Source organism: Mytilus galloprovincialis, chromosome 10, assembly GCF_965363235.1.
Source record: "Mytilus galloprovincialis chromosome 10, xbMytGall1.hap1.1, whole genome shotgun sequence".
Lineage (NCBI taxonomy): Eukaryota > Metazoa > Mollusca > Bivalvia > Mytilida > Mytilidae > Mytilus > Mytilus galloprovincialis.
In genome coordinates this window covers 73,823,604-73,845,672 of record NC_134847.1, presented here as the reverse complement: position 1 = coordinate 73,845,672, position 22,069 = coordinate 73,823,604, and the positions used below count along the sequence as shown (strand labels likewise).

The window sequence follows — 22,069 nt, the reverse complement described above, 5'->3', positions numbered from 1 at the left end:
GATAAAAAGAAAACAAGCCCGGAAGTATCTTTTCAATTGGGAGATAGATACACCGTATGCAAGCACTGCTTGACTGTACTACCTAGAAATGGATGGTTCACAATCGGAAAGCTGAAATCATCTCTTTGATCGTAAAGTTTTGTTTGCAAAAAATCCTCACTGTCAAATCCTAGATGTAAGATATGAGGTAGACTTAACTGCATATGTTGTGTCCTGTATCTCAAATTCGTTGTTTAACAAAATGATATTTTCCCTTCTTAATTTTTTCCCATGCAAACTGGTTTAAAAAGTCTGTGACTAACAATATCCGGGATGATAGCTGTGAATTTGTATTGGTTTTAAAGGGAACTTGTAACAGTTGTGTACAGATTCTTTAGTAAATTCATGAACACCTTCATATCATATTTTCACAGTCAAAGGGCATGTGTCGAGACCCACGATTTGTTTAAGTCTTTTGAGCGAATCAGAATTGAAAATGAGTAACTCAGTTATGATTATATGCAGTCCAAATAATAATAATATGAATATTTTGGATGCTATCAAGTTATTATGCCCAATTGGAATGCAAACATATTTCTGGAAGTGGGAAGTTTGACCCTACCTACCACATCATTTGTATTTCGTATTTAAAAACGAATTTGAAGCATAACTGTCATACAAGTGTGAGGTTTAGCTAGCTATAAAACCAGGTTCAATACACCACTTTCTACATAAGAAAATGCCTTTACCAAATCAGGTATATGACAATTGTTATCCATTCGTCTGCTTTAATTTGGGTTATTGATGTTGTCATTTTTTGAGGGAATTTTCATTTTGAATTTCCTCGGAGTTTGGTATTATTTGGATTTTACAATTTGTAACATGTAAAGCAGGGTTTGCTAATCCTTCCAGAGCACCCGAGATAGCCCCTGAATTGTGATGGGCCTCGTGCTGATGCAGTGTTTTGTAGATTTATTTGTTGTCCGTCGCGGTTTTTTTAGCACTGCATTGTCAGACTTTCTAAGTTGAAATTCACAATTTAATCTTCAGTACCTGTTTTATTTCATAGTTTTGATTAGTTTTTACAAATAATGCTGAATTTATTTAAAGATAATATACTGCATAGAATATATAGTTTATTCTACACAAGGTATATCAGTTAATTCGTTATATGTCATCTTAAATATTCTAAGTCTGTTAAAAATGGCGTTAAATTAGTTTAACTTTACAATATATTGTATTGTATAACACAATTAGAGTGAACCAAGACAAATGACAAGGAAAATTAACTTTCAAAAAAATACGTAAAATTTATAACTCAAAACTAATTAAATGAAAAAAAAATAAATCCTTCGTAAAAGATTTTTTCTTTACAAGTAAACAGTATACTATATTTATTGGTTAAAGTAAAAGAACAAAATTCCAAACGAAAACTAATCAAATGGCAAAATCAAAGACTTTTAAAAAGACATCAAACAAATGGAAAACAATTGAAATGTTCCTGGCTTCGTACATATATTTCATTGTGTATAAAAATTGAGGTTTAAACCTGGTTCAAAGATAGCTGACATCTAAATAATGTGAAAAGCAACGATTGATATTGTACCGAACGCATTTATGTTCGTACTCAATGACTCATGTAATGAACTAACAATAAAAAAATCATTTTATGTTTGAGACACAACCTTATTGATAATATCAATATATCAGGAAACCTTGTCTGTAAAATCTATAACAACAATGAAGATCTTGTCTTGCATATCCTATATGGTTTTTAAAGTTTCCATTTATCTTTTAAAGTTTTCAAGATAAAAGACAAAACTGCCTTAACTGATAAAAATTGTTATTTAGATGCAATAAATCCTGTATGAAGTCTTCGGACAGTTCAGAAGTAAAGAGATAATACTGTACAAACATAAACTTTTGTGGGGTTAAAATTATTTCGTGGTTTTGTATCCAAAAGTAAGTTCGTGCGAATTTATTTTCGTGGTTTTTAAGTTAAGAAAATAAATGTCACTTTATAATTCACAATACTCAATAAAACTGATCTTAACTTTCGCTGTCGGGAAAAATCAATATTTGCATTTCATTGTAACTGTGAGCACTAACCAAGTGTTGTAACATGCATACGCAGTTTGGTCTTTACACACCTTTGATGTTTTCTCCAGGGACAATGGTTGTGTAATCAATGTATTGCAACTTGAGGGCATTACAGACCAATAGACTGTCAAATGACTATTAATTGAAATTTCTTGATCATTATTAAGTACTGTACAAACAAAAGATTATGATAATCATCTGACTTAAGAAAACCTTTGAACATCGTTGTCTAATCAATTAACCTATTTATTTCATTGCATCTCTGTTCATCGTTAATATAATGTTAATAAGATTTGGTCAATTTGTCAAAATAATGTAAATCAATAGTTAAATCTTCGTTGGGGTTTTGATTTCGTGGATAATATTTATCCACGAAATAAACGAAATCAAATCCCCCACGAACATTTCTGCATTCACATTTTGTAGAAAGTAACAATCTGAATAGTTTTGTCCTTGTCATATTTCTCTATTTATAGTTGTTTAAAAAAAATATAGACAAAACCTGCAATATACCCCTTTCTTTAAGTTTAAGCCATATCACCTATATTTGTTGGTAAATGGCATAATCAGACACAATTAATTATACTAGATACATCAATAATAATTATGGCCAAGCTGAGTTACATGTGCCCCTCAGTTTCAGAGAAGACATTTTGGGAAAAATTACGAATAACAGACAAGGGACGACAAGTGCCTTAAACGGGTTAAAGATACCTTAGGGACATTCAACTTCATAGATCTAACATAAAGTGACAACGATGTGGCGTAAAAAGAACATGTCAAACAGACAAACAGTAGTACTCTAGACACAACATAGAAAATAAATACTTAGAAACACGAACCCTACCAAAAGCATTGAGTGATCTCGGTTGCTCCAGAAGGCTAAGCAGATCCTGATCTACATATGGCTACCTTCGTGTTGTTACTGTTATTTAAAACCCGGTAAATAGTCTTATCTGGTAGATTGCATTCATGAAAAGGGAATGGTATTGTAGTCTTTTGAACATATCTGAAATCATTTGAGAACACGGATATTCCATAACGGTCAACCAACTGTTGATGGCGTCCGTAATTTGTATGAAGGTATAAAATTATCTGTACCATTTCAAACTCTTGGCTTAACAGCTTTCTTTTGAGCAACAACCCTCTATCAAAAAATCATAATAGAAAATACAAGCCGGGGAATATCGTATCAATTTGGAGATCAAACCGTATGCAGGCGCTGCTTGAATGGTGCTACATAGAAATGGAAAGTTTATAATTTGGAAGCTGAAATCATTTCTTCTGTCGTAAACATTTGTTATCAACCGACACTCATTGTTAATTTCGAGATGTGAGTTAAGATATTAGTCAGACTTTACTGTTTGTGTCTGTTTTTTTTATACTTTGCATTTAGTAAGTAACACTGTAAACATATATTTGCTCGTGTGTGCTAATGAGTAGTATGCATGTTCCACTATATTGCATTATTTAAAAAAACAGTTGTTATAATTGAATTACACCATGTACATGTAATATGACAACAAATGGAAGTTTTTAACGACCTTGACTGCCTATACATCCCTTGAACGGTCGGCTATGTAATACGGATAGAGCTTTTATAGGATGTGCCTGTTGCTCAATCCTTTTCATATCTTAATGAATAAAATATGTTTAAAATCAAATCAAATATCTGTCTATATCTCTTGTTGTTTAATGGAATAGATATATTCAACATAGTTCCCAATTTTTCATAATCTATAAAGCGGTAAAGAAATTAAAGGATATCGCTAACTTCTTTCTTTCTAAGAAGTTCCTTTATTAAATAACTCACTTAAGAATAAGCAAACAAGTCTGCAAGCAGATGGGCACAATTTATTTTCATGGGAATGCCATAGTTTGTTGATAACATGTACTTCATAGGTATCAACTATGTTGTCAATCAAGAAATCAAGCATCTTGATAATGTCAGTTTCAGAGAATTGTTTGTTTGAATAAGAGTGAGTTTTTACAAAGAAGGATTTATCCCTTCCTACGACAATATACTTGTATCTACGTTGGCCATTCTTTTTTATGAAAAGAAAACCAATCCCAACTATTTCAATTCGTCTTTTAGTTTGGAATAGGGAATACTAGTTTAAAGTGCAGACAAGTCAAATGTTTTAATAGTATTGCAATATGAAAATGTCTTAGAATGTATGTACTCTAAAAGATCTTTGGAATTTTGTTAGTATTCACATTTGGTTCACGCTATCTCTAGAATATACAGTTTATCAACAACTTTGAAGCCATTTCGATGAATGTTGTGTATTGTCCACTGAAATTAGACCTTTTTATTCGAATTTGACAGTATCGTCTACCCACTATGTTATAAACAGCAATTATTATAAGGTATTCATCAAATAAGTGTGTTCGAAAATTACTGTAATTTACAAAAAAATAAAAAAAAAACAGTACAGAAGACTGCATGTAAAGAGTGCTACATTGAATAGAAGTTGCGAACATTATATCTCATAAAATATTCTACTACAGCAGAACAATACAAAATATTTCAATAATGACATACAGATTGAGGAAATAGCAAAGTAACAGTCGTCTTAAAATAATGATTACTAGTGGCAAATTAAATCCTTCTGCAATCGTTGATTTTAGTCGAATTTTGATACTTTGTAAACCTTTTGTTTCCACTTTAAGTTACTAAATTTAAAGAAATCGTCTTGCTATGTAATGCTGGATGTTATGCCATTCTTTATACTTATAGCCGTCGTTGTACTGTCATCAGCTTTAGCATAACTTACTGATGTAGAATGTTCTATGTGTTTGTTATATGCAGAAGTTGTCAGGGAAGAAAGCAATGGCTGTGTAGATGATGAAAGCCCTAAAATGTTAAATAATGTTTTATATTTGCCTTCTCATGCTCTGAAATACAGAACAAAATAGAAAAAATAACACAGGTAAAAAGAGAATCCGTTTTTAAAAATAGGTATATACCAGATTAGAGGGGTTTTCTGAAGAAGAAAAAAAGTCGCGTTTACAAAACATTAAAAATTGGAAACAGGGATATAGCAATTACTGTTGTAAGAAGATTTTGTAATGCATGTTAAAAACTGCGAGATGTAGAGTTAGTTTGAATCATGTCAATAATTTAAATTAGGAAGTAAAAAGTTTTGGGGCCAAGCTACAACCTCATTACCTTAATAAGGTGTATGCTTCAAATAATAATAATGAACAAGTGAACAAACACCAAACCCTTTGATAATTGATTTAAAATCCTACAACAAACATGACTATGCGGTATGGGCTTTGTTCATTGTTGAAGGCCGTACGGTGACCTATAGTTGTTAATTTCTGTGTCATGTTGGTCTCTTGCGGAGAGTTGTTTCATTTGCAATCATATCACAACTTCTTGTTTTTTATAAAAATTTTAAAAAATGTGTTGATCTATTAAAAAATGAATCAAACTTTGAGAAATCCTGTTCGTCCTTAAAACTGCCTGCCTACCTTTTTCACAGTCTTTTTTATTACAGAAGTTATTGTCACAACAATAGTAACACAAGTCAAACCCATCAGAGCCACCTATCACTTGTTTCTTGGTTTTTGGGTGACCTGCATACATGGAATATTTAGCGATATCAGTACATTTCTGAAAAAAATAATATTCAATGATTAACTTTCCTTTACACAAGTCGATGTAATGTTTGAGTTATTTACGTTCGTTTTGAGCTCTAGAGTACATTTTTTGTTGCCCCCGTACTAAAAAACAAAAGCCACACAACTGTTCAATTAGTTTTGTTGTTGTGCTGGTTAGTTTTCGGACTTTCAAACATTTTGGCCTCAAGGATCAAAGATAATGTATATCTGAAATTGATACATCATATCCAATCATTTTCATTCGCATAAAAAACGATCGAAAAGTACATCGAACATAAATTTTAGGATGACAAAAGATGTAATATATTTTAATGAATTTGGTTTCAATTTTCTAACATACATGCATCAATTGCTACAAGTAAACAAATTTTACTCTTTGAAATTTTCTATCCACCAAAAGATGTTCTCTTTCAAGTATACCAAAACTTACAAAACATGATTCTTGTACACACAAATTTATGCAACACTAAGTTATGATTAACACTTTGTTCTGCCCTTTGTCTTTGTTCCTTTAAAACTTTTTATTAATAAAATTAAAAAAGAAATGAAATCTTTAAGACGCCCATTTACCAAACATTGTAATATAATTTTATAAACATAATTAAAAATCATTCCGTCAAAACTGAAAGACGAAATAAATAAATGTCGCAAATATATTTTTCTAATTATACAGTTCTGTAAACTTTTGACATGTACCCAAAGCATAGCCTGACATACTAACTAACAAAGACAACAATTGAGTACTCATCTGTTAATCAAAATTTGAATAAAACTTAAAACATTTAACTAAAGCACATTAAATTGTCAAGCATGTCATTCAATTGTGATAGATTCACGACAGACAGTCTTGTCTGGATTTGGCTATTATACTTTAGATCCTTTGTGGTGTGTTTAAAGTTAAACATTAATCTAGATTTGGACTTTCAAATAGTTTGACCTCGAGAATCAATGAAGAGATATTTATAGTCGAAACGCGCATCTGGTGCAGTAATATTGGTCCTGTTTATTTTTTTCACCTGTTTTTCTTCGCACCCAAGCCTCCATCTTTCTTCAAACATATCAGTTATGAAGTGTCGTGCAAAACATTTCTATAAGTAAAACATTTATTGTTAAAACATTGATTTCGCTTAATACGTCGGTTTTCTAGTTCGGATGGTTTTACACTAGTCATATTTGGAACCCTTTTAGCTTGCTGTTCGACTTGAGTCAAGGCTCCGTGATGAACGCCGTTCTTTTACAAATTTTGACTTGGAAAACAAGTTGTCTCATTGGAACTCATACCAAATGTTCTTATGTCTATTTAATAAATATTTATCCTTTAGCTATAAATTGTTGACTAATAAGTTATTAAAAATATTGATTATAAGTTTCAAAATATTTAACAAAATAATTCTTGTTCGACGTTATTCAAGACCGTTTTGAACGCCGTGCCTTTACTAATTAGGACGAGTTGTATCATTGGAACTCAAACCACATGCTCTTATGTCTATTTAATAATTATTTATCCTTTAACTGTTGTTTTCAAATTTCAAAATATTTAACAAAATAAATCAAGTTTCATTTGATATGCATATCTTTACAATTGATACTGAAAATTAACCTTTGTCGTGTCATGGATGTTTTGAAAGCCGTTGTAATGATTCGGAGCCTACATCGGAATTTGTCTTTACCTTATCGATATCACATACACTTATGACATCACAGTCGCCTGGATGTGCTACGTCGACGCAGTTGTAACACAGTGTCCTGTTAAGCTTAGCTACAAGAAACAGAATAAAACTAGAAATGATTTCTTTCCTTGAGCTGCAGTACTAATAATCAAAAATACGTTCCTTGGTGTTAGTGTTAGTTTTTACACACGTTTTGTTGTTTTTTTGTAGGAGGAAACCGGGTGTTGATGGTATATATTGTTTGTTGTAATTTCCAGTATTTTTGTGATACGTGATATATTTTTACCATTACAATTTTGAGTTATTGCATTAGAAAGTCAAAGAGCCAGCATTAGGTTTACATTTCCCATTTATATTATTCCATTAAGAACTGTCGTGCTCGTTCCTTCTCCGACAACAAATGTTCAACTTATGATGTATTATTGACCAATTTATTTTTGTTGTTTACAAATTAACTTTAACAAAGTGACAGCTGTACACTTTAGTATTTGATATGTATTAGAATTGGAATATTTCAGTTTTTTCTAATTCCCTTTTGGAACAGTTTTGTATTATTTCAATGTATTGAACGTACAGGAAATCAGAACTTCAACTGATTCTATAGCATGCAAATATTCTGTGTCCGTTTAACCATGCATAACGTCTAAAAGGCAATGAATTCCTGATACAGACACTGTTGATTGAGGTTTATATTACAACTAACTGCCAATGCAGACACTTCCTCCATTGTAAGAAGCTCAGCTTTATATTTGTATTATATAGCATGTTTTCTTCTGTTGACAGGAAACAATATTCCTTTTTTTATGAATTTACATTAAAACTGCATATTACAAATATTTGGTTTTTATTTTGATCAAATTTAAATTGGCAAACAAAGAAATTTCTTTAAATTTACACGTGACATATAATGCAATGAATCCCTTTGTTTAAAGTAGACGTTTTCAATAAGTCTAGACACCTGCTGTTTTCACCGAAAAGGTGAATTAATAAAAGAACTCTTATCAAAATATAGAAAACATGATGCCTTGCTATTGTTCTATATAAAAGTAAAAATGCATATAATTTAATCCCCTTTACATTTATATTTGTTTGTTTTTTTTTAAAGAATCGTCTTTTAAATAACAATCACACTAGTATTCATTGCGAAAATTAAAGAATTAAACAAAGTAAAGAAGACTAATTAAAGCTGTTTGAAAAATGATCGCATAATCCCCAATGTACATGATAACTGCGTTCTTGTACATGTAGTTGAAACGCATATTACAAAAATGAATTAAAATATAATCTTAATCTATCAGACTGAATGAACCAGGAAGTGGGTTGAGCTTCGATCCTAACTTTCAGTAAAATATCAATTTCATAAAAACTGTGAAAACAAGACTCGATCAATACTACCCTTCAAATATATTACTCTAATACCTTTATTCTGGTATCTATGATAAGTTGATGGACAGTCCCAATATCAATTCAGTGAATGTGTTAATTAAGGATATAAATAGTATTATTAGTTGTGAAGTTTTCGTTAATTCAAGTTCAAGTTTATAATGATTATTTGATCTTAATCGAAGCGAGCTGCAACAATTGTAGACATTGTAGTAGTCAACAAATGTTTGGAGAGTAATTGAAAATGTCTGTTTAAAATCTGTGCACGTCTTATTTGATGAAGAATTTTTACTTTATCCTAAAATTAAATATAGATTTTAGGATTAAAATGTGATGTTCAAAATTTGATACTTTGTTAGAACAATTTTGTGTTCTTGAAAAAACTTCTTTTTTCGAAAACCTGTTTGTTATATTTAGGTCTAGAAATTAAAATACCTTTATCTGCACAATCATACATATTACAATGCTCGGTGTCACAACATTCCTGACAAATATATAAATTTTCGTCTTGGCGTTTATTTGTTATATCTCTCTTACCGAATTTCGATATAGCATCGCAAACCTGTGAATTGAAAGAAAAGTAATATAAGAAAGGTTAATAGTAGTGCTAGAAAAAGAGATCAATGGTATGACGAATTATCATTATAAACTGTCAAGCAGAAAATTTGACTTGTAGCAGACAATATATATAGGGTTTTGAACATTTTAATATTATATACGTGGAACTTGGAATCCATTTCATGATAACTTAATAAAAAAAAGTCGCTTTAATTGTATCGTTTTGCTTAAGAGTTAAATATCTAAATTTTCATGTGCCAATTTGGTCGTTGAAATTCATACTTAAATTTGAGTTATTTTTCAGATATTGTCTTTTTGTATAACCTGTACTCCTAAAAAAAAATTGTTTACTTTTCAGCATCTTTTTAAATTTGAATAAAAAAAGGGGATATAATATGATTGTCAATAATACAAATATTAATGAGGTTGATGTAAGCAATAACAGGAAACCGTTTAGCCTTCAACAATTATAAAAAAACACATTGATGTGTAGTGAGCAGCAAAAGGGTACGATATCAAAAATATGAAACATTTCGTTGAAGAAAAATTAAAGCCTTACTGTTTTGTATAGATAAATAAAAACTACTGAGCAGGAAAATGCACGAAATTAACATTGTAATTTCATTTCAGATCTAAATTCTGTGATAATTCAATTATTACGACGGAGTGTTAAAAGGATATAACTCACCCGATTTGATCGGCATCCAAGATCGTAGAAAGCATGTCCTTGTGGTGTTATATAAAAATCTGCAGAACATTGCTAAATTGAAAAAATAACAATACAAAGTCAATAATTCAGCTTGTCTGTCTATGAAACAACATCTGATGAATAATGACATTTCGAAATATACCACGAACATGTATGAACTTTCTCCACACCCACACGTTATTTCCAAAATATCTATTTCTCTTCATTTGAGTGTTCTATTCTATATTAATTTGAGTGTATACCTAGAAGTAGAATTATTAACTTGGTTCATCACCTCATTAGGGTTCATATAAGTGTCAGTTGTTTCCCAAAAATTTGGACTCGGGCATGACTTTAAAAACGTTTATTGTCGAAAAGCACATCTTATACAGTAAACTAATTTAATGCAACTACCATACAAGTGATAAGTTTAGTTAGTTTTAAAACCAGGTTTTATCTACCATTTTCAACATAAGGAAATACCTGTACCACGCCAGGAATATGACAGTTGTCATCCATTTGTTTGAGACGTTTGAGATTCTGATTTGGCCATTTGATGAAGGACTTTCTGTTTTGATTTTTTCGGAGATCGATATTTTTGCTATTTTCTTTTTACAATGAAAGATAACGTATATATTTTATAAATCATATAGGTATGCTCCAATATATTAAAATGATAAAACATTTCATAAATGACTTTATGGGTTTTACTTATTGCTGGAGACAATATACGAATTTATTTGTTTACATCCATATTCCGTTAAAGCAGTTGTCTAATTGGAAATCATATCACATCATATCTCTTCGTATATATTGAGCGAGCTTTGGCTTTTAAACATGACAATCATTAACCAGAACATGATATTCGGCTTTCCTGTTATCTTTTAAATAATTTTGATTTTAGAATGGGTTAGAAAAATAAAATTATTTCAAAAACAAGATTCAGACAAAGTACTGAAAAAGTAAAACTACAAGAATACTGAACTCAGAGGAAAATCAAATAGGAAAGTCCCTTATCATGGCAAAATCAAACAACAAAACACATAAAAAACGAATGGACAAGAACTGTCATATTCCTGACATGGTACATTTTTCACATTTGTCATTTTTTGCTTGGTTCGCTCTTTAAAGATTGTATAAGCTTTTAGTTGTTAATATACTTTTGACTTGAGTATCATTTAACCGTCGATATGTGCATTTTGTGTACTGTTTATTTCATTTCAATCTAAATTGACAATAAACAGATTTCAAAACGATGGTATGATAAATGCCTGGAAAAAAGATTAATAACAGCATCGAGAAATTAGTAACTTACAACTGTTTGGTTCATATAATGCAGCTAAGATTAATAACTTTTTCAAATTTCAAGAACTTTGTGAGAATAAATTTTACCAAGAAGCAAAGCAATAAGGTATTTAGGGGACGGTTGTTACGGAGTTGTTTTTATTCTTCGTCTTATTTTAATTTTTGAACATCTTAGTTTTTCCGCCCCTTTTTAACTACTGCCAACAGTATCATAATCGTATACAATATACCTCGTGTTCAGCACAAGTAATAATTTCTTTACAGTCATGAGGTTCTGCTATTCGTTTACAACCCATACATTGTTTTAAACCTTTGAAAGGAAATTTCGAAAATATTGACATTATAGTTGTATTATCAAGACAGTTTATAGTTTAATATGGCAACACATTAAAGCATTAGATAAACAACATAATGTGCATGTTACTAAGATTATTCTCACAGAAAATGGCAATTATGTGTACAAATAAACTCATCATAGATACCAGGACTAAGTTTTGTATTTACGCCAGACGCGCGTTTCGTCTACAAAAGACTCATCAGTGACGCTCGAATCCAAAAAAAGTTAAAAAGGCCTAATAAAGTACGAAAAAAAAAGATAATTGAGGACCAAAATTCCTAAAACTTTTGCCAAATACAGCTAAAATAATCTATGCCTGAGGTAGAAAAGCCTTAGTATTTAAAAAAAATAATTTGTAAACAGTTAATTTATAAATATAACCATATCAATGATAATTCATGTCAGCACAAAAAGTGCTGACTACTGGGCTTGTGATACCCTCGGGGAAATTAATCTCCACCAGTAGTGGCATCGACCCAGTGGTTGTAAATAAACTCATCATATAAACCAGGACTAAATTTTGTATATACGCCAGACGCGCGTTTCGTCTACAAAAGACTCATCAGTGACGCTCGAATCCAAAAAAGTTAAAAAGGCCTAATAAAGTTTGTGATACCCTCGGGGAAATAAATCTCCACCAGCAGTGGCATCGAAGGAAAGTATCCAGCAAATATATTTTGATCTTTTTAATTTGTTTTTCGATACATGAGACAAAACTGTACTAAAAAATAAGTAAATATTGGTAATAAAAAATTAGATACAAAAATGATCTTGTATTCAAATCTATATTAAATCTATAAAATATATATCGGACGCATGAAATTTGTAACGTGTTGTGTTTTATGTTTTGATAGTTTTACAGTAACATCACTGATGATATTTATCTGCCTAGTATGTATATTAATGTCTAATAATACTGATATGTAAAATAATACTTATACTTACTTGATATGGTCGTTCTTGTTGTTGTTGAGGCTGTTGGGGCTAAAAAAAGAGGTACATTTCTTAAATGCAGAATTCAGAGAAGAATCTTTCATGATTTGGCTATATTTTCAAGGATCTTATAACAATCAATCATTTCATATCTAAGAATACTTAAGCCTTAGTCAACTGTTTATTATTGTTTGTTTGTCGTATAATATTTAGTAAAGAAATATGAGTAAAATGGACAAATAAAATGTGTCATACCATTTCTTATCTTTCAAAGACATCATATATCTGCTTTGTGCCTTAAGAGTGTAACCGTTTCGCCAAGATTGAATTCGCAGTATTTTGTTGAAGTAGCAAGATTAAGCGATCCTACATTTTTACGTCAACATCGACGTCGTTATCGTCGTGAATAATAGCAATTTTGAGATGAAAGTTGTTATACACTTGAATACATTTGGCTAACCTTTTCTATTATTTTATAAATCGCTGACATAAGCACTTTAATGACCAACGACAATATAAGAGCAAAACGGAGAAAGATTCATTGACGACTGTGTTGGGTAAATAATGAGCCATCAATAGCAACTGCTTTTTTTGAGGTTATGAAACCGAAACACTGTTTGCGAGGTGCGGAATTTGAAATATGTGACTGTTCAAGGTTTGGTGTTCAATTTTCATGCTTTTTCGAAGACGTTTGAAAAATATACACTGAAATTATATAAAAATAATAAAATGAAATACTTTGTACTCACGTAATGTCTTGAATGGCTCTAAATTGATAAGCAACAAAGACAAAATGGTAATAATATTGAACATATTATCTACAACAATTGCGAGCTTAAAAAGTTAGTTAGCGTTAGACAGACATATTGTTTATTCTAAAACACTTGGACTACAATTAAAAACGACAGAAGGGTTGACACATTGGAATGAGATTCTAAGAACAATCTGCCAATTTAATGTTGATGCGAAATTATATTTTATAAAACGATATACTAGAATACTTTAGTTTTGAACCAATCAGCAACTATTATGAGTTCAAAGTTCGTCGATTGATTTGGTATTGCGAGTTGATTCAACATGTGAAACGGGTTGCGCATAAGCCATTTTCTATATCAAGAGTATAAAGTATATTTAGAAAAAAAGTTAAATCACAAAAATATCTGAACAACAAAAACAATTAAGGAAAGCAGTAGCATAAACATTGACAGCTCTTTCAAACTCAATGTGAGTTGCATCTTTCAATGAACTTTTCTTGGAAGTAAAACCCTTGGCTACATAATGGTGTAATAATACTCAAAAAATTTCGTAGCATAAATGTTTAAAATACTAAATGTTATATAAAAAGATCATGGCGTTCTACAATCAAGTTTTGTATTTTCAAAATTTCACTAAACTGAAATGGATGAAATCAATTATATGTATCAGTACGGCATTCAACAACGAGAAAAACCGGAAAGTCGACACTACAAGGCTCTGACTTGATACATTTCAAACAGTTATTTGTATATGATATGGATGTTTAATAATAACCAATACTTACCACAGCGTATATGACGTAACGGTATATGTAAATCTAGATGATCTTTTACAGTGTAGACATGTTTGTCATCCGTGCCAATCAGTCTCAATTCACTCGGGTTCATATTACCAATACCAATGGAGAATGTTTCTATGTTAGTTTGATGCAGTTGTGCTGCTTCTTTATTAGGACGGAATTCTAATGGCCAAGCACGACCATCCGTAATTACAATTAAAAAGTTTGGTACATTCGGTCTCTCTCCAGACTTATTGTTAAAACTATGATCTAGAATATACTGCAATGCAGTTGAAGTATGAGTTCCGTGAACGTCTACATATTGTATTCTATCAATTGCTGTATTCAATGCTTGTCTTTTACTATACTGGTTAAGACCGATTTCTTTCCTCACGGTATTAGAAAACGTAACAACTCCTATTTGGACATTATTGTGTCCAATAGTATAATGTTTAGCAAAATCTTTTATGAAATTGAGCCCACGTCGAAAATTTTGTATTTTTACACTCCCGCTCCGATCAACAAGAAAAACGATATCGGCAGGATCATTCACACAACCTGAAACATTATCTAAATTTTATGTCGAATATTCAAAAATACGCTTGACAACATGCGATTGATCTAAAACAAACATTCTTTTAAGCTTTGCTTGCGTTAACGTCTTTGTTAAATTACAATGATAAAGTTTGCATAATGACATATGATCTTTTATGTGGACTTTCAATTTTAACTTCATGCACTCACTAAGATTTTGAATGTAATCATAAAAATGGATTAAAAATTGAATTAAAATCTTACCATGTCTCTGATGAACAGTTGTTCTGTTATAAAGTTTAATATTCGGATAATTGTTCGTAGTTGCAGACGTAGTATTATGGATATGATATGTACTGTTATGAGTATTTGTAATGTTATGAGTCGACACCGTGGAAACTTTGACGACTGACAATGACAGCACACCTGACAGCAAAACTGACAGAACTATTCTGAAATTGGTATAAAAAATTTGAGAAAACTGCTAGTTTGAAGAATCTATGGTTTTGGATGTTAGGAAAATACTTAGGTGATTTAAGTATCAAACGATTTCACATTTGATTAAAGGGGAGAAATAAGCTTTTAATTCTTGCAGCGCCACCTTGATTTTGTCACTGACTCTGAATTCCTCAATACAATATTTGAAATATTTTTCCCCGTTCTGTCTTGAAGTAAAATTCGTGTTAAAATTATCTATACTCATCTATACAAGATTCCAGAATTGTGCATAGTATCAAGGATTTAACTTTGATTTAAAAACACATGTGGTGTTAATAGAATTCAGTTGCAAATATTTAAGTAATATCCCGAAGTGTATAACTAACTTACATCGGATTCTAAACCCTCTATTTGTTAACATTCAGTATAAAATGGAAAAAAAAACCTCCGGTTACCATATTAATGGACAATAACAAAGCATGATTTATAAGAATCGTTTGTTTTTGTTACATGAAACCCCTCTAGAAACAATATATTTTGGCTTATATTCATTCAAACGTTAACAAGTGAGTAGATTTTACAAATGTCAGATTTGTTTTCTTTGCATATTACCGTTAAACATATTTTATAATATGGACCAGCAGGTAAAACAATATGAAAAAAAATGTTTCAAAACACTACGCAGAAACCAACAAATCTAGTAATGACCGAATAGAAAAGGAAACGATATCCACGGTTTACTAAACACATCCATTATGAATTTCTATATTTTAACCTACTGTAGACAGACCACAACTATTTCATATATCAAAAGCAACACGACCAGTGGAACATGTAAAGTAGGATCTGTTATCCTTTTGTGGGCATCTGTGATCACATCAGTTTTCTGTTTTGTAGACAGCAGTTTTCAGTTATGAGCTTAACCTTTATGACAGCTGTTTATATATTTAATGATCGATATTGTCATAACAAAATCATAGTTTGTAGTCATACTTTTTTTTTTATTAACTTAGATTGATATAAAGTACCTATCCATTTGCTGTTGCTTTTGTCTGCCAAATTTTTGACAGTTTTGAAATTTATTATTAATGCATTTTATTACATACTAGTAATTTGGATACAAAATACAAAATCTTTGGTATATGGAATATTATTGAATCAAAATTGTATTGAACTTACATGTGTGTCCTCATAGTTTGGTGTTTCCTTCAAATGTGTACGTACTTGACCTAACAAAGGTCACTGATAACGGTATGTCAATTCCTTTGGGTTTCTTGTCGAAATATTTATATTATAATAATATTTAAAAAAAATCATACAGTACAAATAAACTCATCATAGATACCAGGACTAAATTTTATGTATACACCAGACGCGCGTTTCGTCTACAAAAGACTCATCAGTGACGCTCGAATCCAAAAAAGTAAAAAAAAAAAAAGTAAAAAAAAAAAAAAAAAAAAAAAAAAAAAAAGGGCCAAATAAAGTACGAAGTTGAAGAGCATTGTGATCCAAAATTCATAAAAGTGTTGCCAAATACAGCTAAGGTAATCTATGCCATGGTAGAAAAGCTATAGTATTTCAAAAAATTCAAAATTTTGTAAACAGTTAATTTATAAATATAACAATATCAATGATAATTCATGTCACCACAAAAAGTGCTGACTACTGGGCTTGTGATACCCTCGGGGAAATAAATCTCCACCAGCAGTGGCATCGACCCAGTGGTTGAGTACTTAATGAAATAAAGAATATTTGACCAATCATGTGACTCATTAGTCAATTGTATACATTAAGTTGTTACAATTCCAATTTACCTGATAGGTATAGATGATTTCGTATAGGTAAGTATAATGTTCCCAGTATATCTGTCCTGGACTAAGGCACATGTTTGAAAAAACTTTTTCAATCAATTCTCTTTGTTTGTTTATAGATATTAACTGTACTGATTTTGCCTTTTGAATAATGATAATCTTCCTATTCCGCTATACAATTTTGGAAGAAACTGATGTATGATTTATACAATTTGATATGTGTTTGAATATACAGTATTGTGAGTATATACATTAATGAATTCGTAAAAAAATGTGTGAAAACAGATGTATGTTTGCGTCAATATATTCACAAAAGATCAATATTAATGACAAAACAACAAGTCAACATGTCTTTTTTTTCATTCAGGCGGCACTGATTAGTCTTTTGTAAACGAAACGCGCGTCTGTTGTAAATACAAAATTTCAATCCAATTATCTATGATGAGTTCATTTATATGTATGTTGTACTCGATATAATTTGGCTGTTATTTATTATTTAAACGTATGGGATACTATATATACAAACATATATCAAATTGTATAAATCAAACATCAATTTTTTCCAAAATTATATAGAGGAATAAGAAGATTATCTTTATTCAAAAGGCAAAATCAGTTCAGTTGATATTATTCAAAATGTGTGTGAAGATTCAGATGAGAGTTATCGGTTTTACTGTTCATTTTTTTTTTTTTTTGGAAGGGAAAAGGAGGGGGGTATTCGTAGAATTTATAACAATTGACAGGTGTCTGTGTAAGTTGTCAATATAAGGGTAAATAGGGAAGAAAATGCATGGATACAATCATAGAGCTATCATTAACCTCGTACTTAAAAATTAACACGAAACCATATTTGAGACAGGCACAAAACCGTGCCTTTTAAATTAACATGAGGGTTTGATATTTATGTAAAACGTTTTTGTAAGATATCAGCTTCCTTTCTAGATCTTTCCTAATACAATCATAGCTGTGAATAAGTTTATCGAGATTCCTAGATCTATTAACGACACCAAATTCACATTCAAATATATAGATAAATTCATAAGCAAAATAGATTAAAAAAAACACGCTATAAAACCAGGTTAAATCCACTATTTTCAAAGGGCCTGTACTAAGTCAGGAATATGACAGTTGTTGTCCATTCGTTTGATCTGTTTGAGTTTTTGATTTTGCCATTTAATTGGGATCTTTCCGCTTTGAATTTTCCTCGGAGTTCATTTTTTTGGTGATTTTATTCTTTAAACAAAAACAATAAAATACAATATAAAATGCATTAATATCCTATTGCAATATAACAAATGAATTCCAAAAGATATAAACTAGACAGTGAATAGACTCAAGCACACTTGGCAGGGTTGAACTAAGTGTTCTTTTGTAAGATCTCAACGACCCTGTTTATTAATGCACTGACAAATGATATATCAAAGAATAGGCTATACAAATATTGTAACACAAGTACAAATTTATACTGCACTAATGAAAACTCAACGCTCAAGTTAACCTTCTGATTTGAATTCATGCCATTTCTTAACTAGATAACCCCACCACGTTTTAATGCTCCAGTTCCAAGCCAGAGATGTATAGTGCAGATGTGGTCGTGATTTTCCGTCTGTATTAATGCGTATAAAATTATAATCCTGGTACTTTTGATAACTATAAAGGTTGTAATCTTAATTCAGGTTCTTTTTTAGCAAGTCGGGTGAAGATGATGGGGGAAGGTTGGGGTTTGGAATGGCGGGGTGTGCAATGTTGTTTTAATCACGGTATTTTATTGTCTATATGTATGTGTTTTTACTCATTGACGAGTCTGTTTTTATGATGAGTAGTTGATTTCATCCTTGTTCTTTGTTTATGTGGTACGTCAGATAGTTGTCTAAACGGCAATTCAACCACATGTTTTTTTTTATATATATATAATTTATGAATTTTTCCAAAATATAAAAAAATAATTATGTTAATACAACATGAATTTCAAATCGGATCTGAAATTTTGAACAAAAGTGAAACAAAGTGAAAAAATGAGCCAAATGATGATATGATATGATAATGAAACTTGAATACATTTGTCTTAAAACTTTTCCCAAATATTTTCTGGTTCTTGTATTTGACCTTGGCTGACAAAAACAATGCGTTATAAACACAACAACTGTAAAGTAAGTCTAACGTAATACATTACGTATTTAACCTTGAAGTGACATAACAACCTTGTAATGAACTCAATGGCCAAGATTAATGACAAGGTCATATTGATAAGAAACAAAGTTTACATTGGACACTCAATGAACGTATGGAAATATCAATGCTAACAGTTAGGCTTCCCTACTTAGGGATTTAAAATACTTTTTAAACATCTATAATATGTGATCTGATCTGATATATGGTTTTTTATCTAAGAGTCCCTTTCCTCGTCTTTAATAATCAGTAGCTTTTTTATTGCAGAAGAAAACGTTGTGCTTTTGATTGTAAACATAGTAGGCATCAAACAATTTTTTTTAATTTAAATTCGCGAATGTTTGGATGGAGAAATACAAGGATTAAACACATTTATTCTAGAGGTTATTGATGTGTAAATTGGGGCTCTTACTCCCAAACATAAAATAAAAGTCCTTCGGGCTGTTATTTAGTTTGTGAGTTAATCACCCCGGTTAACACATCAATAATTTCTATAAAAATGTGTTTAATCCTATAATGTTATTTTTTACGTTATCTTGCAAATTTATAGGCAGAGAAAAACATGTACGTTTAAAGATTTTTCACAAAGTGTATCCGTTTTTTTTATAAATTTCAGTAAACTTTGAAGGTCCGTATTTTAGTTGCAGGTAAGTACCTACAACATTTTTATTCCTGTGTTTTTTGTTATACATTGTGAAGATTAATAGAACTAATGCCAAAAACAAAACAAAAAAACAAGAATACACATCAAATTATTAGCTGTCAATTATAAAACTGTACTCTAATTTTGTAAAAAAAAAAAAAGGTAATAATGAAATTGAATACTTCTTGCCTGTTCACATTTATATTTACAATATTTCGGTCCTTTTATTCAATGACAAGTAATGACTGTAAACTAGTACGTAGCTCTCTACCCTAAACGTCCACAAAGTATTAGAACAAAAATTGTCTAAGAAAACCAGCTTTTACTTTGAATTCGTTTATTGCGCATTTACTTGCGGCGATCCGTTATAGTCTTCTTCTGAAATAACCCTTATCAAGTAAATTAAATGTATTTATAAAGGGAGAAGAATTATACTCTAGTGTTGATCAAAATCTACAAGTTGGAAGAAAGAAACAAGTACAACGGTTTAACAGAAACACTAAAGATGGAGTTCACACCACACATACATTCTATATCGATCGATCCAGTTATTAGATATAGGAAGAATTGGTATAAGTGCCAATGAGACAACTCTCCATCCAAGTCACAATTTATAAAAGAAAACCATTACAGGTCAAGGTACGGTCTTCAACACGGAATCTTGGCTTACACCGAACAGCAAGCTATGAAGAGCCCCACAAACTACTAGCGAAAAACCATTCAAACGGGAAAACCAACGGTCTAATCTATATACAAAACAAGAAACGAGAAACGAGAAACACTTATGAACCACATAAACAAACGACACCACTGCACATGAGATTTCTGACTTAGGACAGGTGCAAACAATTGCAGTTAAGTCTGCATACAACTCTTCAAATTCATAATATCAATGTAATCATTTCAAATCCTTTATATCAATTTCTTCTTTTCAAATCCTTTGTTCAATAGCATCCTTTAAAACAGGTCCCCTCTTTCAATGAAAATATAATAAAAACACAAGCCGTTGGTTATTGTATCAACATATGTAGACGCTATACATGAATTGAAAATTTACAAATTGAAAATTGAAGTCACTTTATTTGTCGTTTAGTTTTATTCTCAACAGAGCCTCCTTGTTAATATATAGATATAACTGTATCTATTGTATCCTTTATGTCAAACTCAAACAGATAGATGCGGTCAATTATATTCAAATATTTGCATATATATGAATTTGTACCATTTTTTTAGAAGTTGCGATTCTGTCGCTATCATTAGTATGACAGATAATAATGAAATGTTCGAATTATTGTTACCACAATGTTGCACTCTTTCCCTCACTGGTGACTCAACCGAATAAGAATCAGTCTCTAATACGAACGCCTATGAATAACACAACAAATGCTACTAGTAGAGTGAAAGCTGCATACCCTTCTGTAGCACCTGAAAACACCTGTTGTTTTGATTTTTGTATTGCTTATCCTTATAAAATAAAAAGAAGGACTGTGGTATGATTGCCAATGTGACAACTATCCATCATCACCTAATTTATAAAATAACAATTTACGAAAATAACAAATATGACAGACAATGAACTAAAGACAACCACTAAACTACAGGTTCCTGACCTGAGACTGCATATACAGAATGTGGCTGGGTTTAACATATTTGTAATCGATCTTACCTCCCCATAACCTGAGACAGTGATATTATGACATTGCATAAAAACAATCTATAAAAAACAGTTAAAAAAGGCAAACTTATCAGATCGTAAAAACAGAAAAATTATCAAACGAAAAAATACAGATCGGACGTGACAGGATATGTTTCCATTCCTCATCACTAGCAACAATAAAGATACTGATACGAGAGCTCTCACATTTACTGACAGCAGATTCAGATTTTCTTCTTGCGTCTTGTCATCTTCAGTTTCATTATGTGGCTATCGCTTTTGCAATGCCGTTGTCAGTTTCTATATAACTTTGAGTTTCGACTGTAACCTTGGAATATTTCTACACACTAGAATTCCTTACCACTGAAAGGGCCATTTTTAACTATTTGTTAATTGCCTGTACAAAACAATAGCATATTTGTAAGGGATAGACTAGAAAACAATTGAACATTACAGACGAACTGTAAGCAATGTACCTAAACACTTCTGAATTTACAACTTGCAAATATCTGAAATAAACTCTTGAAACGACTTTTATAAATTACTCGGGAGGATAGTAATTTCATTGAAAATTATACCGCATCTTCTAATTTTATATTAACCATTTAATGGTAAGACTGTTGATATGTTGCTAAAATCAAAATGGCCAATAAGACTTAAATTAATGTACTAGTGAAAGATTCGGCTAAGATGATCCAAGAAC

The 22,069-nt window shown here is 30.9% G+C and overlaps 1 protein-coding gene across 1 annotated transcript; it reads right to left on the bottom strand.

Annotated features, from left to right (window-relative positions):
- Positions 1-4,376: 4,376 nt before the first annotated feature.
- Positions 4,377-16,308, bottom strand: LOC143048354 (uncharacterized). Its single transcript, XM_076222001.1, has 12 exons — positions 16,269-16,308; positions 14,916-15,103; positions 14,124-14,675; positions 13,333-13,350; positions 12,596-12,634; positions 11,544-11,623; positions 10,009-10,080; positions 9,198-9,324; positions 7,380-7,468; positions 6,726-6,797; positions 5,560-5,701; positions 4,377-4,936 (listed from the first exon to the last, which is right to left on the bottom strand). Exons 1-12 carry the CDS (start codon positions 16,280-16,282, stop codon positions 4,779-4,781), a joined length of 1,551 nt encoding a protein of 516 aa, XP_076078116.1. The 5' UTR covers positions 16,283-16,308; the 3' UTR covers positions 4,377-4,778.
- Between the last annotated feature and the right edge of the window lie 5,761 nt (positions 16,309-22,069).

Bases quoted from the DNA above. Each gene is read 5' to 3' on its own strand.
- LOC143048354 (XM_076222001.1), bottom strand. The intron at 14,676-14,915 runs GTAAGATTTTAA...ATAATGTTTCAG, and splicing joins AACTGTTCATCAGAGACATG to GTTGTGTGAATGATCCTGCC. The intron at 9,325-10,008 runs GTGAGTTATATC...TTCAATTCACAG, and splicing joins TTGGATGCCGATCAAATCGG to GTTTGCGATGCTATATCGAA.